General features: G+C 39.6%; 1 protein-coding gene across 3 annotated transcripts in view; it reads right to left on the bottom strand.

Annotated features, from left to right (window-relative positions):
- Nucleotides 1-15,114, bottom strand: part of klhl22 (kelch-like family member 22) — a 41,899-nt gene extending 26,785 nt beyond the window's left edge. The window contains exons 1-4 of one of the 3 annotated variants that reach the window (XM_056246882.1): nucleotides 14,925-15,114; nucleotides 14,135-14,407; nucleotides 12,478-12,955; nucleotides 9,088-9,497 (exon numbers count right to left, since the gene is read on the bottom strand). In XM_056246882.1, the coding sequence (XP_056102857.1) occupies nucleotides 9,088-9,497; nucleotides 12,478-12,955; nucleotides 14,135-14,343 (1,097 nt within the window). In that variant the 5' untranslated portion in view covers nucleotides 14,344-14,407; nucleotides 14,925-15,114. Of the gene's footprint in view, nucleotides 1-9,087; nucleotides 9,498-12,477; nucleotides 12,956-14,134; nucleotides 14,408-14,920 lie in introns of all 3 variants that reach the window. The other 2 variants (XM_056246883.1, XM_056246885.1) reach the window with 2 other exon arrangements.
- Nucleotides 15,115-17,807: the final 2,693 nt, after the last annotated feature.

The following is a 17,807-nucleotide window of genomic DNA, read 5'->3' as shown; positions in this document are numbered from 1 at the left end:
ATGAGTTTAAAGTTTAAATTAGTTTGAAGTTTAAAGTTTAAATAAGTTTGAAGTTTAAAGTTTAAATAAGTTTGAAGTTTAAATTAGTTTGAAGTTTAAAGTTTAATTTAGTTTGAAGTTTAATTTAGTTTAAAGTAGATAGATAGATGGATAAGTGTCATAGATAGATGAGTTTATTAGTTTGAATGAGTCTCATTGGCTCATATAGTGTATAGAATGGCAGTTTGATTCAGTCTAGGGTTTCAAGGGATTTACATTTGAATTTTTGACAGTTGGGGAGTTTGAAAATCTGAAGATTCCGCAATGTAAAGTCAATGGGAGTTTTTTCCGACTTTGATCGTCATTTTTAGGAAAACCGTAAGTCCGATCAGTTAGAAAAGATATAGCATACCGAGTCAGAACAGTTTGAGTGTCCGTGCCGAGTTTGGAGTATGTGGAGTTAAAGCTCTAGGAGGAGTAGCAGTTGTAAATTTTGAGTAAGAAGAATAATAATAATAACTAGAATGTACATTTCCAGAAGAAAATGTGAAGTGGTGCTTGCAGTGGCAAAACTCGCCGCTCGGTTGCTAGGGTGTGGTACAATATTGCATACGAGACAACAACCACGTCTGTACGATGTTCTGGTGCTGAGATATGGCTTATTCATGTGTTCAGGTGGTAACTAGGGTTCCCTATATGGTTGCTATGGTGTGCTTATACAGTTTATGAGATTATATTTAAAGACCAGTTGACAGTCTGAGTCAAAAAAAGCAAACTCCATGTTTCTTCTATTTTCTGGAGCTGAGATATGGCTTGAATATGTTGTTTTATGGTTGCTAGGCTGCCCTAAGTGGTTGCTAGGGCGGGAATATGAAGTTATTATGTCACTACTTATTGGCTGCTTGATAGGCCGAGTCAAAAGAGCCCAATTCCAAGTCTCTATGACCTTCTGGTCAAAAGATATGATCTCACAAATTTTGTGCCAATGTTAAGTCTATGGGACTTTTTTCGGAAATGTTTTCGCCCGCCGGACGATCATCGTACAACCGATCGCTTAGAAAAGACATAGCACACCTCTCCTCAATGAACCGGTCGATTTGACACCTCACTCATGGGTGTACGACAAAAGGTGCGGGAGGAGTAGCGTGCCGAAGTTTTGTCTTGGTGAATAGTAATCACAACACTAGAATGTACATTTCCAGAAGAAAATGTGAAGTGGTGCTTGCAGTGGCAAAATTCGTCGCTCGGTTGCTAGAGTGTGGTACATGATTGCATACGAGACAACAAACACGTCTGTACGATGTTCTGGTGCTGAGATATGGCTTATTTATGTGTTTGTATGGTTACTAGGGTACCCTATATGGTTGCTATGGTGTGCTCATACAGTTTATTAGATGATATTAGAAGACTAGTTGACAGTCTGAGTCAAAAAAGCCGAACTCCACGTCTCTACGATTTTCTGGAGCTAAAATATAGCTTGGAAATGTAGTTTTATGGTTGCTAGGGTGGCATAAGTGGTTGCTAGGGCGTGGCCATGAAGTTGTTATGTCCCTACTTATTGGCTGCTTCATAAGCCGAGTCAAAAGAGCCCAAGCCCAAGTCTCTATGACCTTCTAGTCAAAAGATATGATCTCACAAATTTTGTGCCAATGTTAAGTCTATGGGACTTTTTTACCCAATGATTTGCCCCTGGGGCGAACACCGTACCCCTGATCGCTAAGAAAAATCATACCACACCTCTCCTCAATAATCCGCACAATTTGACGCCTCAATCAGGGGTGTGTGATGTCGGCGTGTATTTTTTAACAGATAATTACTGTGGAGTTTTTATTTGGAGTTTTTATAGAGTTTTATAGAGTTTTTATAGAGTTATTTAGTATGGCACGAGGCCTGCGGCCTCGTGCCTATCACCAACGGTTGCTAGGGTGCTGTAACTGGTTGCTATGGTGTGGCTTTGAAGATTTAGGGCCATTACTTATTGGCTGCTTGATAAAATAAATCCTCTGAGGGAGAGAGAGAGGGCCTGACAGCAGGGCTGTCAGGCCCTTTTCTTGGGTGTGTGTGAAAAAGTGACAGTTGGATTCAAATTTCCGAACATTCCGCAATGTTAAGTCAATGGGACTTTTTCGGCCGCTTTTTCGTCCGCTGTGCGAACATCGTACACCCGATCTCTTAGAAAAGTCATAGCACACCATTCCCGAACAGGCCGCACGTTTTGACACCTCATTCATGGGTCTGTGACAAAAACTGCGGGAGGAGTAGCGCGTCAAACTTTTGTCCGGAATAATAATAAGAATAAGAATAATAAGTATGCACAATAACACTAGTGTTGCTTTGCCATAGGCAAGCACCACTAATAATAATAATAAGTTTAAATACAACATCAGTAAGTTGGCTCTCACAAGCCAACTTAATTAGAAAATGATCAAAAACGTAGTATGTAATATATCATGTTTCATGTTATATTAATCGTTTTTATATATTTTTCTGTCCTGTTTTTTAGCTATGTGTTATTGAAAAGACTTCAAAATAAGACTTATTCAAAGACTTATTTTTTCATTATTATTTCATGCTTCATTACTAGAATCATTTCATTTGAAGAATCACTTCAAATAATGTCTTTTTCGGCTGTCTGTGCTAAATTAATACGGGACAAATGGAATAATAATTTGCACTGAGAATCTCTCTGTTTAAAACAAAAAACCTTATTGAAATGCTGCTCTGTCTCGATCTAGCTGACATAAGTCATGCAGTAGTTCATGAACGGACCATTGTTTATAACACAAGCAACAATATCAGTTCAGTCAACATTTTGGCATAACTATGTTCTAGTATATTTCTTTATTTAAAGTGTTGCTGTGATACGACATGAATAAAATAAAACTATACAGTTATAAACTATATAATTCAAAAGCACTGTAAATCTAATTACATTTGATCCATTTTTAAAAGTATTATCTATTATATATTTGATTTATTATTTATTTTTACTGCCTGTATTAGCATTTAGTTTCTATACACTGTTACATTTGTAGATTAATAAAAACTGCTGCTCTAACCAGGTTACAACTAGCAAAAAAATTAAATCTGCATGTGAATTATTAAAATATCCACAACATTTTAAGAAACCTTCAGTTAAGGGATTATTATTATTAAGATAGTAAATCTTTGAAGGGCATTCTGTGATATACAATACAAAATAAATAATAATAAAATGCAAACCAACAAGTATTTGGATACAAGAGCAGTGTTGGAGAAAGTTATTTTTAAAAGTAATGCGTCACAATATTATGTTACTGCCTAAAAAAGTAACTAATTGCATTACTTTTTTATGAAAAGTGATGTGTTACGTTACTTTTGCATTACTTTTTCTCACCTGGGCTGGGCTTGCTTGTTTGGTTTTTCATAACAAAAAAAGTTCAACTTTTGGCAAATGTAAAGGTCCTTTCACATCAAAGGTGAAATGAAGAAGGAAATGTAAGTTCACGCCTGTACAGTAGAGGGCGCCGCTCAAACAAACCTTTCAGCTCTGCTGCCATTCTGGATTGCAGAAGAAAGTTCAACACTTACTTCAGCAATAAAAATAAAAACAAAAATGAAACACAAACGTGATGTTTAACTAAAGTCATTTTTGCTTTTTCGTATGGTTGAACTGGATTATTGTAGGTCAGCAGCAAAGAGATTGGTTAATAAAGTGAGATTAAATAAATACAAAGTATATTTGTGTTATTTAAGATTTAAATATTGCAGGTTTGCATAATATTTGCAGATAGAGTTTGCAATTCACTGTTTATATATTTATTTTGAGGAATACTGTATCTGTTTTTGTGCAAGTGAGATGAGTTAATGCCTGCTCACAATTGGCGCTTTTCCATTACCAGTACCAGCTCGACTCGACTCGACTCGCCTTGGCTCGCCTCGACTCGGCTCGCTTTTCGCTCCGTTTTCCATTGCAGAAAGTACCGCCACAAATAGTACCCGGTCGTCATAGCGACGCATTTCGTTCCCCCATCAAGCTCTCGCCGGATCCTCTCTTCGGCAACCAAACAAAGGAAGGTCTGCACCTCCTCGTTTGACCACGGCGTATTCTTCCGAGTTGCCATAATAATAGTAGTAAGTTTAGTAACTATCTCTGGCCAAACTATTTAGAAATGGCAGGGTTATTCTGGATACTCCATCTGGCGCGTGCAATGATGACGCAGATTCTCTGTGACCAATCAGCAGTCGGCATTGTTTTCACGTCACATTTTAGTATCGGCTTAGCTCGCCTCAGCTCGCTTAGAACCTCGCCGGAGGTGGTACGAAAAAAAGTACCCGAAAGCAGGTACAGGTACAACTTTTACACAGTGGAAAACCAAACAAAGGCGAGTCGAGTCGAGTCGAGCCGAGCCGAGGCGAGCTGGTACTGTGTAGTGGAAAAGCGCCAAAAAACTACCCCTATTAGTCTAGAACTACAATAAGCATCATGTTCACACACACACACACAAAACGCCTCTGGACTCATAGATATCCATAATAAAGGCCAGATGTCTTACGGCGGAGTCTCTATCGTCATCACCGGCGGCCATCTTGTCACAGGCAAGCTTTCTGGTGGGCTCTGTGGTTCCTGATGTAAGATGAGTGATCAGCACGAACACAAATACTCTTATCTCCTTGAAATCTTGACGGATTTACAAACGGTTTGGTTTCTTACAAACGTTATTAACGTGGCTATAATTCTGGATGATTATTTATTGATACACTTATTATTCATAAGTGTGCAGTGTCATAACTACATCTCTGCCGTTTATAACAAACCAAACCGTTTGAAAATCGGTAGAAAATTGAGCAAGTTATGGTTATTTAAAAAGTACATGCACCATTAAAACACAATGTTACGAGTGAGCGAGCTGCCTGTGACAAGATGGCCGCCAGGTGCGGACGTCGACCTCCATTGGCCAGCAGCGCGGACGAGACATCTAGCCTTTATTATGGATATCTATGTCTGCACTTACTCAAGATTTCTCTCAACATGAGAACAGGATGTCAGGATTGTGTTCTGTTTCATTATGTTGTTGTTCATGTTCCTGTATTAACAAGTTCTCCTTGTTTGTTACCATGGTTTTTAATGAATCCCTCCTGTATCTTGTTTAGTTCTCTGTGTATACAGTTATGGTCAGAATTATTGGCACCCCTGGTAAATATTAACAAAGATGCGTGTAAAAATAAATCTGCATTGTTTATCCTTTTGATCTTTCATTAAAGAAATTCACAAAAATCGAACCTTTCATAGAAGTGAAATAATTTAAGGGGGGGGGGATCGCATTATGAAATACTCCAAAACACGTTGGCAACAATTATTGGCCAATTTTTTATGAGTAAAATATTCCCATTCATATTTACATTTTTTAACCAGAAATTGTTTAGCTATGACTTCTTGTTTCACAGGAGTTTATATATGAGGAAACACAAAGGTATTATATATAGAATATAGTTCTGATGTGCAGCAAAAGAAAGCCTAAAAGAAATCAAACACCACTGTATTGTTTGGGAGGGTTTCAAGAACAATCCTCCTCGCTCCCCCAAAAACAAAATCCAGCATATTCCGTTGTCAGACACAAAACCTGACAGCTTCTTCTAGAAACCTTATAATGGGGCATGGCATTTTTACAGCCATATTTGATCATATTTACCAGGGGTGCCAATAATTCTGACCACAACTGTAAGTACTTCCTGTTTTGTTCATTCCTTAGTCAGTTCTCGTTGTGTATTTAATGTGGTGTGTTATTTTCCTTGCAAGCATTCTCTGTGATTATTATTAGAAGTATCTCTTTAGACTTCCTGCGTCATGCTGTCAAGCTGTCAGTCAAAAAATGGGAAAACAAAGTAACTTGGGTTACTTATTTGAAAAAGTAACTCAGATATTTTGTTGTAAATTTAAAAGTAATGGTGTTACTTTACTAGTTACTTTAAAAAACGTAATCTGATTATGCTTTACTTGTAATCAGTGTTGGGTGTAATGCTTTTTTTTTTAAGTTTAAGTTTTTCATCTAATATTTATATTTTATTTCAGCTTTATTTCAATTAAATAACGCAGTTTTAATGGTTTTGTTTAACAATATCAACACCGATCAAGAGCTCTGCATAACACTGTGATGAGATGTAAATACTCAGAAAGAACCTTGAGAAAGCAAACTCGAATTTTGTCAAAATTCATGAGAGTAATGAGGAAATATTTTGTGGTAAGATGAGACAATAAATACTATACCAGTTCCGCCAGCAGTGTACTAAAACCACAATCAAAGGCACTTCCTTAAAATAAAATCTCTTCTTGTTCTCTATTTTACTTCCTTCTGCACTAACCTTTTGGGAATGGGCACTGCAATATTGTGATAATTTTTGGCTCTGGTATAAGAAATTGCTTGTGCATTTGTAAGTTGCTTTGATAAAGTGCCTATATAGTTTCATTTATCATATGCAAACTAGAATGTTTCTAACCTTTAGCCCATCACGTGCACGCAGATATAACTGATGATGTGCATGTCTATAATTGGCAGTTTCTTTACGTTGAGTGATTCTAATTCGACTTCATTTGAGAATCTTAGAACTGATTTCAAACTATGAGTGGTCTTCCAATCATACTGATCTCAGATTTGGATATACAAGTCCAATAATCCAATCCACACTTATTGGATTATACTGGCCTCTGATTTGGATATAATACAAATCCAATAATCCCAAACAGAGTAGCTGAAGCTCAAAGTGAATGTCCTGCAAGTCAAACACCTGATCTCCAACCTGAATAAAGTCAAGCTAATCTGACTGTAAAGAACGTGACACACAAAACCGACAACAAGGTTCAATGAAAACCGACTGTGTTGTCACCTCGCTTTAAAGTGTGTCTGGGCGAAAAAGCTGTGCTTAAACACGCTGCAAACAGCCAAAGGCCAACTAGCGTGCATTCTGCATCTGTGTGTAAGGAAATAACTGTCTATATCAGGTATCAATTGTATATATTCGTCATTCAAAAAGAGAAACCGAAACTTGGACTGCCTATACACTCACCTAAAGGATTATTAGGAACACCATACTAATACTGTGTTTGACCCCCTTTCGCCTTCAGAACTGCCTGAATTCTACGTGGCATTGATTCAACAAGGTGCTGAAAGCATTCTTTAGAAATGTTGGCCCATATTGATAGGATAGCATCTTGCAGTTGATGGAGATTTGTGGGATGCACATCCAGGGCACGAAGCTCCCGTTCCACCACATCCCAAAGATGCTCTATTGGGTTGAGATCTGGTGACTGTGGGGGCCATTTTAGTACAGTGAACTCATTGTCATGTTCAAGAAACCAATTTGAAATGATTCGAGCTTTGTGACATGGTGCATTATCCTGCTGGAAGTAGCCATCAGAGGATGGGTACATGGTGGCCATAAAGGGATGGACATGGTCAGAAACAATGCTCAGGTAGGCCGTGGCATTTAAACGATGCCGAATTGCCACTGAGGGGCCTAAAGTGTACCAAGAAAACATCCCCCACACCATTACACCACCACCACCAACAGCCTGCACAGTGGTAACAAGGCATGATGGATCCATGTTCTCATTCTGTTTACGCCAAATTCTGACTCTAACATCTGAATGTCTCAACAGAAATCGAGACTCATCAGACCAGGCAACATTTTTCCAGTCTTCAACTGTCCAATTTTGGTGAGCTCTTGCAAATTGTAGCCCCTTTTTCCTATTTGTAGTGGAGATGAGTGGTACCCGGTGGAGTCTTCTGCTGTTGTAGCCCATCCGCCACAAGGTTGTGCGTGTTGTGGCTTCACAAATGCTTTGCTGCATACCTCGGTTGTAACGAGTGGTTATTTCAGTCAAAGTTGCTCCTCTATCAGCTTGAATCAGTCGGTCCATTCTCCTCTGACCTCTAGCATCAACAAGGCAGTTTCGCCCACAGGACTGCCGCATACTGGATGTTTTTCCCTTTTCACACCATTCTTTGTAAACCCTAGAAATGGTTGTGCGTGAAAATCCCAGTAACTGAGCAGATTGTGAAATACTCAGACCGGCCCGTCTGGCACCAACAACCATGCCACGCTCAAAATTGCTTAAATCACCTTTCTTTCCCATTCTGACATTCAGTTTGGAGTTCAGGAGATTGTCTTGACCAGGACCACACCCCTAAATGCATTGAAGCAACTGCCATGTGATTGGTTGATTAGATAATTGCATTAATGACAAATTGAACAGGTGTTCCTAATAATCCTTTAGGTGAGTGTTTATAAACCATTAACAAATCAGCGCTTGCTTACCATTTTGAATATGAATAATTCAAGCGCCTCCAAACTTGAAAAACCGCGGGAAACTACTTTTAAACAGGAAATGATGGTTCTAACAATCGTTCTAGATGCATAGGTGCATTTCACCATCTAAAAAATAAATAAAAAATAATAATAATATGACCGTAAAGGCCTGTTCACACCGGGACGAATTTCCTGTGCGATATTCGCCTACGTTCAACACCTCGTGACTAAACAAAGGGCGCCAATGTGAGTGTGCACACCGACGCGAAAAACGCCACGCGTAAAAGCGTCATTTTTAAAAAAACGCCTCGGGTTCGTTTTTTTAGTTTGACGCACACGTCAAAAACTATCCGACCAATGAGATTGCCGCTTTTGCTCACGTGTCTGGAGCTTCTGAAGTAACAGTTAAACACAACTTGGGGGCGCTCAAACACAAAGCGGTCTTGCCGAGCACACATACGTAACGGCGAAGAAGATATACGCCAAGTAGCGTCTACACTGCCGGGAAGAAATAAGACGAGGAAGATGCAAGGCAAGATGAATGTAGAGCTGCTGGTCTCGTTGGTGTCGGAACATAAAGAACTATATGACAAACGCGACAGCGACTACAAAAATCTTGATAAAAGAGAACTGTTATGGAGTGGTATTGCAGAGCAAATGGGCGCCATCTAATGTCAGGGAATGAATTTGCATGTTCACTTGGCTCATCGTCAGCGAAAATCGCTTGGGTGTGAACACAAAAAACGCGTTGAAAAACGCTGGCGAATAACGCGCACCGATATTCGTCCAGTTGTGTATGGCCCTTAATGCACTGCCACTTACCGCCAGCATCGAGATTCAGCCCGGAAGCCGCTGGTGTTCTTGTCTCCGCCAACCAAGTACACAAAGTTATTGAGCACGGCGATGCCCATGTTGGACATGCGAGGAGCACGTTCTGCACCCAGACTCCGCCACTCGCCCCAGGAGGGGTGGAACACCTGGAACCGCTCTTCATTGTCCACCAGTGCGCTAGACGAATACATGCCACCAAATCCCAGAATGCACTGGGAGCTGCAGCGAGGCTGAGTGAGTGGGGTTTGCATGACCGGCTGCCACAGCTCCTGACTGTGGTAACGTAGAGCGGCGGCCACAGAGTCTCGTAGCGGACACTGTTTTAACCGGCTGTGCAAGCGCTGCAACACATGCTTCTCCATCAGACAGAACCGCACCGCTTCCAACATCCGCAGCGGATCCTAAAGGAAGAGTTCATTTGATTTAGATATCGCCAGTGGTGGACAAAGTACAGCTACCATATCAAAATCTTACTCCAGTAAAAGTATAAGACAAAGTACTCATTTTCAGTTTTACTTGAGTATAAAAAGCATTTGTTTTTTAATGTACGCAAGTAGCGTGGCTTTTTTTCCCAACTAGCACCTGATTGGATCTAGAAAAGTAGGTGTTTTCATTCAGCCTGTCTACTGTCAGTTGGAGGGGCGTGGTTTCGGATGTTAAGCAGACGCCCAAACCGTCAAACCTACGTCATCAGGCAAGGTCCTCCAATGCAGAGGGGAGGGGAAATTTCAGATTTTGATTAAAGATTACGAAGCCAAAAAATGTTTTTGTGTGGATTGACTTGCATGGATGAATTGTTCTAGCCTGGCTCCGCCCTCCTACGCACTTCCGCTCAATTTTATTTTCCTTCAGTACTACGTCTGGGATTGTGCTGTAGACTTTGGTTTCCAGAAATAATTTTTTTACCGGTCCAATCAGCGAACAGAGGGAGTGGCTGAGAACGATGACGTTAATGTAGCGCGTCAGTTTGAGTTGGAGTTCAGTAATGGCAGCGGAGAAAGACGTGAGAAAATCTATTCGGTCCGTTGTTGCAAAACTGCCGAATATCCAGAAGTTAAAGCCGTTAATGTTTGCTAAGTGTTGTTGGTGGCCATGATGTTGTGGCCCTCCTCCCCACGGGGTTCGGGAAAAGTTTAATTTTCCAGCTCACTCCGCTAGTGGTGAATGAGTTAGCTAAGGCGAACGATAGGATGCAAAGCCGATAGTTGTTGTCGTCTCCTCTTGTTGCACTAATGGAGGACCAAGTGAGGGAGGCAGAAAGGTTAGGAGTTGGTGCTGGGCAGCTCGGCGTGCACGATGATCACTGTACAGCATTTGCGGCAGATCCGAAATGACCGCAGCGGCGTATTGTTATTGATTACACCCAGCTTCGACAGTTGACTGAATACATCACTGTCCTCCTTAGTGTCAAATATACATTTAGAATTTAGAATTGTTCCTTGAACTCTTAAATTCGATGAACAAAACATGCAGCTCTCGTTGACAGACATCTTATTCTAAACATAATCCTCTGATCATTCGGACTTGTTTTTTTATTATTGCTTAAAACAATACACAAGTAATAACAGAAAACATAATACAAAAACAAACAAAAAATAATAATAAAAACAAAAATAAAACAGTAGGGGGATAATATAAAATAAACATGAACAAGTTAAGAGAATTACATGACACTGAAAAAAGGAAAATAATTACAAACAGATAATGTTTTTAAGGCTTTTTTTTGTTCTCAGACAACTTAATTGAAAAGAGGTATTTTTAAAATTCCTTCACAAATATAAGAAAGAGAGGTTTAGCATTTAGATATTTAGATTTATGAATATGGAATTCGGACTTGTTGTTTCCAGCCGGTTTCGGCGCATGACATCCGTCACGACCACACGTTAGCGATTGGCTATGGCAGATCCTGAGTGACGCTGGGCAGATCCAATAGTTTTGAACTTTAACAGAGAACCCGCCTACAAGGAAGTAAACGTTTCTCAATGGAGCGAGGCCAGACTCTCTGTACAAATGAAATGTACGAGAGTCTGGTAGAACCAGGCTAGAATTGTTCACCACAAAACGATCAATTTAGGCAAACAAAGTAAGTATGGTCAATTTTGAATTCATGGGGACTTTAACAAATAAGTGACCTAAATATGATTTCATTTCAAATAATCAATGCTAAAATTCATTAGTAAATTATTGCACCATCAGTCACAAGCACATTCAAGTTCAGAGGACGATATACCTTGGCTCATTTTGACTGGATAATTGAATCAGTGTTGACTCAAAAACAGCTGTGGATTCGTGAATGAATCGTTCAGTGTTATTTGTGAACCAATTCAGCAGGTTCATTGAACGAATCAACTCGTTCACGAATCGGACTTCGCTCTTGCGTCTCAGAGGGGGTGGCGATTTCTTCACTTAGAAATAACGAGAAATGATATGTTTTTATGGAATGTAGTAGAGTAAAAAGTACGATATTATGCTTTGGAATGTAGTGAAGTAAAAGTTTTCCAAAATAAAAATACTTAGAAATACTTTGTTACCAGGGTTTGACATTAACTTTTTTGCTCAGGAGCCGCTGTGACTAGTGGTTTTCCAAAGTTACAAGCCACTCAGCATTTTCACTGGCCACAATTTTGACATCGATACCATGGGGAAAAACTGCCATATAGATATTTTTAATAATTTGGCAGCAGGAATATTAGGCTGCTGTCACTTTAACACCTCACGCACAGATCCATTATACTGTTACACATGCGTTTTCTTTCTCAACTGCTAAACATAACTGACTGTGTTTACGTGAATACTCGCCAAGGCCGACATTTTGACATTATTTTGTGTGTATTTGACCGTTTAAGCGAAATAAGCAGTGAAAAAGAACTCAGTTTAGTTCTGAGGGGCGGTTTTATGTGCCGCACTTTGGGTGTGAGCACAAAATCTGCAGGAATGAGTAAAATTATACACAATACTCGCGATCCCACACCAAAATTCAAGCCCTGTAACAATATTCAATATTCCAACAATATTCACCCGGAGCTTATTAAAGGAGTGAGTGAGGAGAGGCGGGTTTGTGTGTCACTCGCTGTCGGAGAAATGAGAGAGAGAGAGAGAGCAGCTGGTATCATGTATCTATTCTGCAGAAAATGAGTATTGGAAGCGTTTCAGATATTTCAATATCGATATGAATTGAAAAATCGATATTTTTGACAACGTGTATATTGAAAAACTTTTATATAACATATAAAATGAAATCAACCCGTCAAAGTGGCTAGTAGGAGTGACTGCGTTACACGCCACTGCTGAAATACACACGCAGTATTTTGCCGGGTGTTATTGTCAAGCCTTGATTGTTACTGTCCACTACTGGATATCACTAACCCATCTGTTCCTCACCTGTAAGCACACCTCATCCTTCTCCACCTGTTCAGGGGTGTAATGGTAGTGCAGGGCTGCTTCAAACACCTCGTTCTCAGAGCTCACCTCCAGCTCGTTGCTGGAAAGCACATTTAAGATCTTTTCCGCAGGAAGCTTTCGATACACGGGCGTACGCGAGAAAGTCTGGATGTTCTTGAGCAGATACGAGCGGATTTTCTCCCCGAGCTGGTTCAGCCCGTATATGTCGGCGAGCTTTTCCACCTCCAGGATGTTGTCATCATCCAGCCAGGAGAACAAGAAGTCGCAGCAGAAGCCGATCACATCTTGCACCTGCAGAAGAGTGGCGGCACACAGCACTTCTTGAACCGAGTCCAGGTCCAGTTCCAGCTCTGAGGTGTAGATGAAGTCCAGCAGCTTCATCATCGCTGTGTGTGTGACTCCATGGACCGGGATCTCAGTTTGCTGCATCTCCCGCAAACCGCCAGCAAACATCCCCCTAAAAAAACACAGAGAGGAATGAAACACTGTACAGGGAAACAATAACCATGTAGCTCAATCTTTTGAATATCAAGCATGCTATACGGAGCCATAGCCGTGTGGGCAAGTGCTCCGACATGGTGGACTCCGGGTGACCCGAGTTCGAATTCCGGCTCAAGGTCTTTTCCCGGTCCATTTTCCTTCTCTCCTCTCCCATGATTTCCTGTCTGTCCTCCTACTGTCCTATCTAAATAAAGGCGAAAAAGCCCCAAAATATAACTTAAGAAAAGGAAAGAAGGAATGTGTGTGTGTTAGATACACAACTGAGAGTCAGGTCGAACAATAAAGATGATTAAGTTCAGCTCATCAGTTCTTTCACAAGAACATGGTAGCTTTACAATAATCTTTAAAAATACAAAATAATCATAGGTAATAAACCATTAATAGTATTAACTTAATTTATTCAAAATGCATTTCAATTCATACATATGACTTGAGAAATACATCTCTTCTATAATAATATCTGAATTCTCGAATTCTTTTGATTTCTCCTTTATCATGGATATTTTTTATGTGTCATGGACATGGTGGACCCACATAAATAAATAAATAAATACATATAAATGATGTCACATAAAGTGGCTGTTGATCGCTGACATGATTAGTAACTTAATGTGTATTCTCAGCATCTATTGAGTAGTTTATGTGAGAGTGGTGTAATATGAAAAAAAAATATTTATGATTATTGTGTAATTATTGGGCGTGTAGTTTTATAATCTCATATAAATTGAAAGACTTGGTATATTTGTTCTTCTAGGAAAGTATGTCACACTGCTGGTGAACTGCAAAACAGCTGAATATTAAATGAACAGGCCTATTAAAAATGGTGAGGGGTTTGGACAATGAAACTGAAACAATGCTTCTTCTTTTGGCCTTTCTATTCATCACAGAATCCTGAAAAAATAATATCTCACGGTTTTCGCAAAAATATGAAAGCAGCACAACTGTTTTCAACATTGATAATAATGAGAAATGTTTCTTGAGCAGCGGATCATCACATTAGAATGATTTCTGAAGGATCGTGTGACACTGAAGACTGGAGTAATGATGCTGAAAATGCAGGAATTCATTACATTTGCAGCCTCGGTGAGCATAACCTTAAAAAATCCCCTAATTTTTAAGGGAGTGTCATACATACCTGAAATAGTCGCAGGAGGCCGCGAGGAGAATACGGTGGGCCTGGATGGGGTTTCCTTCCACCAAGAGCACCACATCGAACAGAATGCCGCCTTGTCGCAGCATCAGGAGCCCGTCTAACAGCCCCTGTGAATGGGCATTACTGCGGTATTTCTGCTTCGCACAGGGTTGAGCGGAGCGGGCCGTGCAGGAGACCAAATCATCAGCCATCTTGACACAAAAATGCAAACAAAGTGAACCTGCTCACATGTTTGTGTGCTGTTCCACACTGCTGCTAAATGAAAGAACAGGGAGAGAAATGAGTAAATACACATAGAACTGGACCCTCATCCTGTGTATGTCATCCATTGTTATTAATTACTATTAATAGAATGTTATATCACACCACCATGTAAATAGGAAGAAGACATACTCTCATTTACAGGAAACAAAGACCTGTCTGTCTCGCTGCATAACCACAGAGAAACAAGAAACACAATATTTTAATTATAAATGAGAATACATAATAAAAAATAAAAAAGCATCTTAAGGGCTAAAAAAAGAGTGTCAAGCTTCAGGTTGACACCCTTTATTTTCAAATTGTGAACATCATATAGCTGTAAAGAGTGGCCTGTGTATTCCTATTCGCAGCAAGTGCCACTAAACCCAACATTACGATAACACAAATGATGTGATCAAAGGCTGGATGGGATTTATTCAGCTGTCAGCAGTGTGTGATCGTTATATAAACTTACAGTACAGCAAATGAGTTTGTGTGGGATCTGCAACACTTCAGCTGTCGTTGCACTTACCGGAAATGATCGGATGTTTTAAAGAAGCCTGTTGCTGTCGTATGACACCGGTCACTCGATGAAGATGATGATGATGATTATGACTATGATGAGGACGCTTCAGTTTGTTTGTTTTCTGATCGCCCAGCTGAGTTTCCCTGTGATGTCACAGCAGCACTTCCGGTACAGAGCAAAACAAATGACATCAGCAGTGACTGTCAAATGAAAAGCACTGGACCCTTTTCACAGACTGTGATCACGTGTTTTAACGCTCACGAGCATCGTAAATACTGCAGTATCACGTATGTACATTTACAACACTATACTTTGTATTATATTACCTTTGCATCATATTACAAAAAACTAGTTAACGCTGCTGTGAGGGTGTTTTTAAAAGAAAAAAATGTGTGTGTTTGTGTGTATTTTAATTTGACTATTTACTGCACTTTGTTCTTCTTCTACGTATTTACCAGCTAATGAAATGTATGTCTCTCACATTCACAGAAATAGCCTTACTCATATTACACATATATCTATAATTAACCTATTGACTATTTTGTAGCCTACTCATGTGAGCAAACTACTTTTCTCATGTTTAGACACTTGTACAATGTAAATTGAAAGCCTCATTTTATTTATTTATTTATTTATTACTTATTTCAAATATGAATAGAGGACAGACAGGTCAGTAGATCATCAACAGTGCTTTCATCACTCATGGTCAGCAGAGGACGCCAGTGCTCTTTTTCTCAGAGCATCTCAGGACGAATACCATGGTGTTCACCCTTATGTTACTGTATGTCTCATGATGATGCACACCTACACCTACACCACCATCAGCATGTTTAAAGCCAAACCTGACATAACAGATTTTTAACTCACATTAAAACCGCGCGTGTGAGTGTGTTTGTGTGCCTGGGACAAAATATTAATACCAGTATTTTAATTGGTTTTAAACCTTTTTTTTTAATCCCCATGTGAAGAAAAGCTTTATAAATCATACGAAATGACGTTTTTTGAAAATGTAAAAATGCAGAAAGTTTTCTGTGATGGGTAGGTTTAGGGTTAGGGGAAAGAATATACTGTATAAAAATCATTATGTCTATGAAAAGTTCCCATAAACCATAGAAACCGAACTTTACGTGTGTGTGTGTGTGTGTGTATGTGTGTCATTAATATTAAACAAACAGAATGACAAGAAACAGCATGTATGTATACACTCATAATTTCTATAGGTTTTATTGGATTATAAAACAATTAACCAAAATCTAAAACTATACCTTGCTGTTTAGATTTTCATTTCCACATTATATACATTTTAGTGAAATACTATACACATTATAAACAAAATATATACAACACATTATACTGTAACCGATTATACTGTTATACATACAGTACATGTGTATACAAATCCATGTATAAATTAATATCAAATGTTTGTGCTAGTAGCTACAATGCCACCAAGGCTTTTCAAACACTTTTGCTTTCCTGGAAATATTGGTCAAATAACAGCTGCAGTTTGTTCTGCTTTCTTGTATCATATTTGCATTAGCTTGAAAATCCCTGATGTCATTGTTCAGTGATTTGCTTCTCTTAGTGCTTTTGCCATCTCATAACTAATGGAGCTTTGTTGTTCATATCACCCAAACCACTGGGTCATTTGTAAACCATGACATACGTCCACTTGTAATGATAGGTCTGAAAAATCAATAAGAATCAAACACAGAGGCCAAATGCGAGTCCTGTGAAAATGAAACTGTCACTTCTGTAGGCTACGTCCACAGCATCTGCACAATAACACAACAGAACACAAGAAATGGCATGTTTATGTAATGTCTTCACATTGACTAACTAAGGGCCGGTTCACACAGAACGCATTTTTGCTGGTAAAAACGTGAGACGCAGGTCAGTAGAACAAAACAGAAACAGTGCATCTTTTAAAAATGTATCTTCTTTTAACCTGAGTGCCGCATTTTTAGGGCCCTGTTTACAGCTGGTATTAAGATGTGTTTTGGTCGATCGGATCACAAGTGGACGACTCTAAATACAGGAGTAAACGGGTCTAAAACGCTTTGAGCTCGTCCAGTTTCCTCCACTCACAGCGTTAGTTGAAAACACATTCGGCCGGATTGCTTTCGTAGTGTGAACGCTCATGTGATCGAATGTGTTCAAACAGCCACTAAAGGCCGTCTTCTCTCCGGCTGCTGATGTAATGCGGGAACATTATGGGAAGAGCGATAGCCAGACAGGGTTTAAACTGTCAAAAGAAGACCCAAGTTTGGTTTGGAGATGAAAAACGTACCAATCACAATATTCTCTCACCATTCCTGATTCCTACACACACACACACACACACACACACACACACACACACACACACACACACACACACACACACACACACACACACACACACACACACACATGCGTTCGGCTGGTCTAATCTGTCAGAGCAGAAACTAAAGCTGATGCTCTCAGTGTGTTTTTCTGAGTCTCCAGTCGCGTTCATATGTAAATTACATGAGCTTATTTCGTCCATTAGATTAATAGATCTGGAAAAGACATACATTTACCCACCCATAGACCCTCCATTTGAAGAAATCAGGACAAAAGTGGATGAAAGTGGACAGAAGAGACGGATTAAAACACCAGGTGTAAACGGGAATGTGTTTCCCTCGTCTACTTGTGATCCGATCGACCAATGTACATCTTAGCTGTAAACAAGGCCAGAATGTCGTGTGGCGAGCACAACGAACAAAGATGTCCGTCTCGCATTTACATTGAAAAATAGTGGAAAAGTAGAGCACTGGAATGGAAAATAGCATTTAACTTTTTTTTTAAAATTCCTGTGCAAGATTAATTCTTGTAACTAAAGCAGCATTGTCTCAGGAGATCTCTGTG

This window comes from Rhinichthys klamathensis, unplaced genomic scaffold (genome assembly GCF_029890125.1).
Source record: "Rhinichthys klamathensis goyatoka isolate OS25496 unplaced genomic scaffold, OSU_Roscu_1.1 h1tg000040l_1, whole genome shotgun sequence".
NCBI classification, from domain to species: domain Eukaryota; kingdom Metazoa; phylum Chordata; class Actinopteri; order Cypriniformes; family Leuciscidae; genus Rhinichthys; species Rhinichthys klamathensis.
The sequence above is the reverse complement of the archived record's forward strand: the minus strand, read 5'-3'. Positions and strand labels throughout refer to the sequence as shown.